At 45.6% G+C, this 5,914-nt stretch overlaps 1 protein-coding gene across 6 annotated transcripts; it reads right to left on the bottom strand.

The window, feature by feature from the left end:
• Positions 1-1,402: 1,402 nt before the first annotated feature.
• LOC120694060 (glycosyltransferase BC10-like) lies at positions 1,403-5,552 on the bottom strand. 6 transcript variants are annotated; one of them, XR_005683318.1, is made up of 5 exons: positions 4,514-5,552; positions 3,932-4,076; positions 3,315-3,377; positions 2,881-2,936; positions 1,403-1,819 (listed from the first exon to the last, which is right to left on the bottom strand). XR_005683318.1 is itself a non-coding variant. In XM_039977234.1 (4 exons), exons 1-3 carry the CDS (start codon positions 4,980-4,982, stop codon positions 2,927-2,929), a joined length of 624 nt encoding a protein of 207 aa, XP_039833168.1. In that variant the 5' UTR covers positions 4,983-5,552; the 3' UTR covers positions 1,403-1,819; positions 2,881-2,926. The 6 variants fall into 6 exon arrangements, 2 of the variants coding, with proteins under 2 accessions (XP_039833168.1, XP_039833167.1); XR_005683320.1 differs by having other exon boundaries at positions 4,509-5,549; XR_005683319.1 differs by lacking the exon at positions 3,315-3,377 and having other exon boundaries at positions 4,509-5,548.
• Between the last annotated feature and the right edge of the window lie 362 nt (positions 5,553-5,914).

The raw sequence follows: 5,914 nt of genomic DNA, 5'->3' as shown, positions 1-5,914 counted from the left end.
GAAGTGACATCGGGATTTTTCGCAACGAACGCACCGAATCCACCCCATTGGACCTTTGTAGTATTTTGGTGCATTTTGGATCGTTTCGTAACTGCATGAAACTCGGTGGAAAACGGGGTGAACTGGTGCAATTAATGCAAAAGTTCGTGCCACGAAGTGACGTCTGAATTTTTCATAACGAACAGACCAAATCCACCCCATTGTACCCTAAACTAATGATTTGGTCCGTTTTGTTGTATTTCGATGCATTTGGGATCGTTTCGTAACTGTATGAAACTTGTTTTCAAACATACTGAACTAGTTCAATTCATACAAAAGTTCGTGCCACGAAGTCACGACGGGATTTTTCACAATGAATGCACCCAATCCACCCCATTGGACCCCAAACTAATGTTTCGGTCCGTTTCGTAGTATTTGGGTGCATTTGGGATCGTTTCGTAACTGCATGGAACTTGTTGCCAAACATACTGAACTGGTGCAATTAATACATAAGTTCGTGCCACGAAGTCATGTTGTAATTTTTCGTAACGAACGCACTTGATCCACCCCATTGGACCCTAAACTCATGTTTTGGTGTGTTTCATAGTGTTTGGGTGCATTTGGGATCGTTTCGTAACTGCATGAAACTTGTTGCAAAACATACTGAATTGTTGCAATTAATGCAAAAGTTCGTGCCACAAAGTTGCGTTGTAGTTTTTCGCAACCAACACACCTGATCCACCCCAATAGACCCTAAACTCATTTGTTTGTGTGTTTCATAGTGTTTGGGTGCATTTGGGATCGTTTCGTCACTGCATGAAACTCGGTGGAAAACGAGGTGAACTGGTGCAATTAATACATAAGTTCTAGCCACGAAGTCACGTTGTAATTTTTCGCAACGAACGCACCTGATCCACCCCAATAGACCCTAAACTTATGTTTTGGTGCATTTGGGATCGTTTCGTAACTGCAAGAAACTCGGGCCAAAACGGTGTGAACTGGTGCAATTAATGCAAAAGTTCATGCCATGAAGTCTCATCAGGATTTTTCGCAATGGACGCACCCTATCCACCCCATTGGACCATAAAGTAAGGTTTCGATATGTTTTGTAGTATTTGGGTGCATTTGGGATCGTTTCGTAACTGCATGAAACTTGTTGCAAAACATACTGAACTGGTTCAATTCATACAAAAATTCGTGCCACGAAGTCACGACTGGATTTTTCGCAACGAACGCACCTGGTCCACCCCATTGGACCCTAAGCTAATGTTTCGGTCCGTTTCGTACTATTTGGGTGCATTTGGGATCGATTCGTAACTGCATGAAACTTGTTGCAAAACATACTGAACTGGTGCATTAATACATACTAGTAGAGTGCCCGTGCGTTGCCACGGTGGTATAAAATAGTGGTACAAAATATAGATACAGAATATTAATTATCATTCTAATTTATGATTTCCAGAAGCGATGTGTGTCAATATAAAAAATCAATAGAAATGTTGTCGGTAGATCTATATGAAAAATATATCATCTGCGTCATCTTCTCTCTGTTGGCCTTGGGACTGAGAGGGGCCTCTGTCAGCGACACACAGGATGATCTTCAGGTAACACGGAGTTCGCTGTAGGTGTGACGTCAGATTTTCTCCATGTCATTCCAATTCTTGATGATGCCATGTTCAATCGTTTCAGTGTCAAGATGCCTATGTTTGCCTCAGCTTCATCACCAACGTAAGCATCCTTTTGGCCCATGCCTACCATGACACCAGTATATGGCGTGGTCTTCCCACAATGCTAGGGAAGGGAAGACAGCTCTTGATGCATCATCACCGGCGAAACCTGCCTGTAAATATTATAAGGAGGTGACAACTATTAGTTGACAGAAGTAGAGTTGCTTTATTAAAAATATTTTTGTGTGTGATAACCCTGGACCATTCCAGTGCAATTGTCACATACAATAACTTGAAATTATTTTGAGCATGTTTGTTTAATTTCAAATTATTATTCATAACTTGAAATGGATGTCTAAATTATTGCCGGCACTTTATAAAAAAATACGGAGAGAAGCATTTTTAAATGATCAGACCATCTCTAAATACTCATTACTGGGGTGCTTTCCTCTATAACTTATGCTTACAATTACAAATTTCAGTACATATGGTGAATATGAAGAGGCATACTATATGAAGCATGAAAAAGACTTTGGGAACCAATATTAAAGCATGATCAGAGATGAAGTAGTTTTCCATTTGTGTGATTTTAGCTTCATCCTGCAGAAAGTATTTTTATATGCTTGTTACATCAGATATCCTAATTTTGCAGGCATTGGAGGAACGCAATGACCATCTACAGAAATGGAGACAATCTCAGAGCTAGAGTAAGTCGATGCAAAGATCAAATACCAAAGAGAAGAAACATGGGACATTATATCCAAATTATATCAAGCACAAACATGGGGCACTATAAACCTGCAAGGATCAGAGAGATGCCACCAGCATTTTCAGAATGACAACATTCTGCGCATAAAAACTAAAAATTTAGTAAGTAGATCAAGTCCACGTATTCAGGGAGCCTATTTTGCAGCTTGCTAGGTTAGTGAAGGCTAAATATCTAAGATCACTATGCTCATACTTACATTCCGTTATTGTGTATTTATTGTACTGCATCAACCATCGTTGTAATGTGTTACTAATCATATTGACGTGTTATTATCTCTGATCAAAGTTTGCAGTTTGACAACTCAAATGAAATTTTTTACAGAGTATGGAGCATTGTAGCCCTGATTTACAGATTGATTGGTTATTAGACAATTAATCAAGCAGCTTTAATATGGTAAATGCCACTGATATTTCACCGAATAGACTGTTAAACAACTTCTATTTTGAATGGGAAATAGGATGATACCTTGAACAGAAGGATAGCGGCAAGGTTCAGAAATCAGATGGGCAATTCAGAAACACCTGGAAAACAAATAACAGGAAGCAAACTGAAATTACATCCATTTCGCCTCCTATTCCATCATCAGACACACCGAACTGTGTCCCCCCGCCCCCCTCCTCCGGTCATGCATCAGATTACATACTTAAGAAAATGGACCTAGATGACATGGTAGACATTCTAAGATAGTCTCCCTGTGTTAATGGTGATTCCCTAAAAAAACTGCACCGACATAAAAATCAAGTAATCTACACTCTCAATGAAACAAGAAAAAAAATCATGCAACATATTTGTCACATCTCTCCAAAACCAAGAATTAATATGTTAAGTGGCACCATAATTCGCCACTTGAGTAGGTTTCTATAAAAGAGCACCTTAAAGTTCATAGGAACTGTACTTACGTGTGAGTGTTACCCAATCATTCAACCATTTATACTCACTTGAAAAATAGAAATTGTTGGGACCTGCATATCAACGGAAACCCTTGTAGGCACAAAGAACAATCCAAGCAAGAAGCCTATGACGAAGCCAAATATTTTTCAAGCAGAAGAAATGAAAAGGCATAATCTGGATTTGCCTGGGATTTTCAAACCATGCATATTGTATCACTAAACCCCTACTTTTGGGTGATAACTGATAAGTGATGTTAGGAAGGGCAATTCAGTTTTTATTGTATACTAAAGTGAGTGTTTGCAAAGATTGCATAGCTGACCACTGATTTGGGGAACTTAGATTCACAGAGATAATGGTAGAAGCAGTACAAAAGGACTAGTGCCATCATGTTAAGGTATATAAAAAAATTGTACACGCTCCCTTCGGCCATAGGAATCGTAAGCAGTTTCACACACTCCCTTCGAATTCTATAATATCTAGAGCTCCACACCATTTGCTTTCTTATACGCCTTGTGTTAAGATCAGAGTTAAGCCTCTACAATAATTAAATTCAGGAAACAACAACAATTGATATGGGTCTGATGTGAACATATAAACAAAGTTCAAGAAGGTCATGCTCTAGAACCTATTCTGGAAGGCCAGCGGGTGCTTGTCATGCTCCAGGCGATCTGATTTCGCCTGGGTGGATGAGAGCTGCGCGATCAAGATGACGAGCTGCAGGGGCAGGGGCGGGCAGGTGGACTGCAAGCCAGGGATCCAAGCTCCGGCACCTAAAGAAGAGAAGTTATGACTTATGAGGCCCTTGCAACGGAGATGCAATGCAGGCAGCCTGCGGAATCGGCAATTTTATAGCGGAAGAGGTTGATTCTTGTCACATGTATAGAAAACATCAAATGATGTGCACTCAAGTAAGCTGCATAATCCTGATCCACGGACAGTATTCAGCGAAGTACCATCAGTACTGTGATACATATGCTTTAGAAACAAGATTACTCACCGTTAAAGAAAGCATATTCAGTAGTAGTAGTTCAGTACATCACTGGTGGTGTTGTGACAATATAATACTGTACTGGATAATAAATGTTGATTTGGAATTCATTGAACGGTGTAGGTTAAGCTCAATGTACTGGCACTAAAATGGGATGCGGGGTTTGTTTCTGCTGTTGACTCATCCAGATCAATCTTGAGCGAGGTTAGCTAACCTTACTGGGGATTTGGCGTCGATAGAAGACGGATTCGGAGGTGAAGTTGGTCCGGTAGGACGGCAGCGCGTGGACGTAGATGGAGTAGCGGCCCTCGTTCCCCCGGAAGAAGCGCTCCCAGAGCGGCGCCAGCGGCAGCGGGCCGCGCGTGAGGAACATGAAGGCCAGCTTGGGCACACGCCGGAATGGGTACCGCCGCACCCCCGGGCGGAACGACGCACGCCAGAGCAGGTCCTCGTCCGTCATCGAGTGATCCAGTCCCTCCGCCGCCACAGTGTTGGCGGCAGCGGCAGCAGGGGAGGCTCCGCCTCCAAGCCATGGCCGGAACAGCTTAACCGCCGCCGCGTGCCCGTGCCGCGCCATGAGCATGCCAGCCACGGTCAGCCCCAGGCCGAGCAGCAGGAACACCTTGAGCATCCCCCACTGGAACGCCCTATGCTGCCACTGCCTCGCCTCCTTCATGTCGTCCTCCATGGTGCGACCGTGGCCGCGAAGCCCGGGAGGCGTGATTCGGGGGCCGCGAGGCCGGGAGGCGGCTGCGTGTCCCACAGTCGGAGGGAGACAGCGTCGGCGGCGAGGTCCGGCGGTGCCTGCGTGCACTGCGGCTGGAAGGAGACGGCATCGGCGCGGGTCCGGGGGCGCCTGCGCGCCCTGCGGCCGGAGGGGGACACCGACAGGGGCGCGTTCCGGAGGGGCCAGCGGCGGTGGCGACACGGGGGGCGCGCGGGCGCCCTGCTGCCTGAGGGGGGAAGGCGACGGCTGCGGCAGATGCGGCCCGGTCCCACGGCGGTCCGGCGGTGGGAGCTCAGGCCGTCGTGGGCGCGTGGGGGAGGGAGACGAGGAAGGCGCTCTTGGGGAGGAAGTGGAGCGCGCGTGGGAGGCGAGCGGGAGACGAGCGGTTTCTGGAGCGTGCGTGGGAGGCGAGCGGTTTCTGGAGCGGGCGGAGGATGCGCAGGGCAAGCGGTGGTTTTGATTTTTGTATCGAGAGTGCAGGAAGTGGGACGGGGACGGGGCGTAGGCGAAGGGCGACGCACGAACTACTGCTGCATTATAGGAGTAGAGAAGTTCGTGCCACGAAGTCACGTTGTAATTTTTCCCAACTAACGCACCTGATACACCCCATTGGACCATAAACTCATGTTTTGGTGTGTTTTATTGTGTTTGGGTGCATTTGGGATCATTTTCGGAACTGCATGAAACTCGGTACAAAACGGGGTAAACTGGTGCAATTAATGCAAAAGTTCATGCCACGAAGTGACGTCAGGATTTTTCGCAACGAACGCACCTGATCCAGCCCATTGGACCCCAAACTCATGTTTTGGTGTTTCATTGTGTTTGGGTGCATTTGGGATCCTTTCGAAACTGCAAGAAACTCTATACAAAATGAGGTGAACTTGTGCAATTAA

This window comes from Panicum virgatum, unplaced genomic scaffold, assembly GCF_016808335.1.
Source record: "Panicum virgatum strain AP13 unplaced genomic scaffold, P.virgatum_v5 scaffold_2659, whole genome shotgun sequence".
Taxonomy (NCBI): Eukaryota; Viridiplantae; Streptophyta; class Magnoliopsida; order Poales; family Poaceae; genus Panicum; species Panicum virgatum.
The sequence above is the reverse complement of the archived record's forward strand: the minus strand, read 5'-3'. Positions and strand labels throughout refer to the sequence as shown.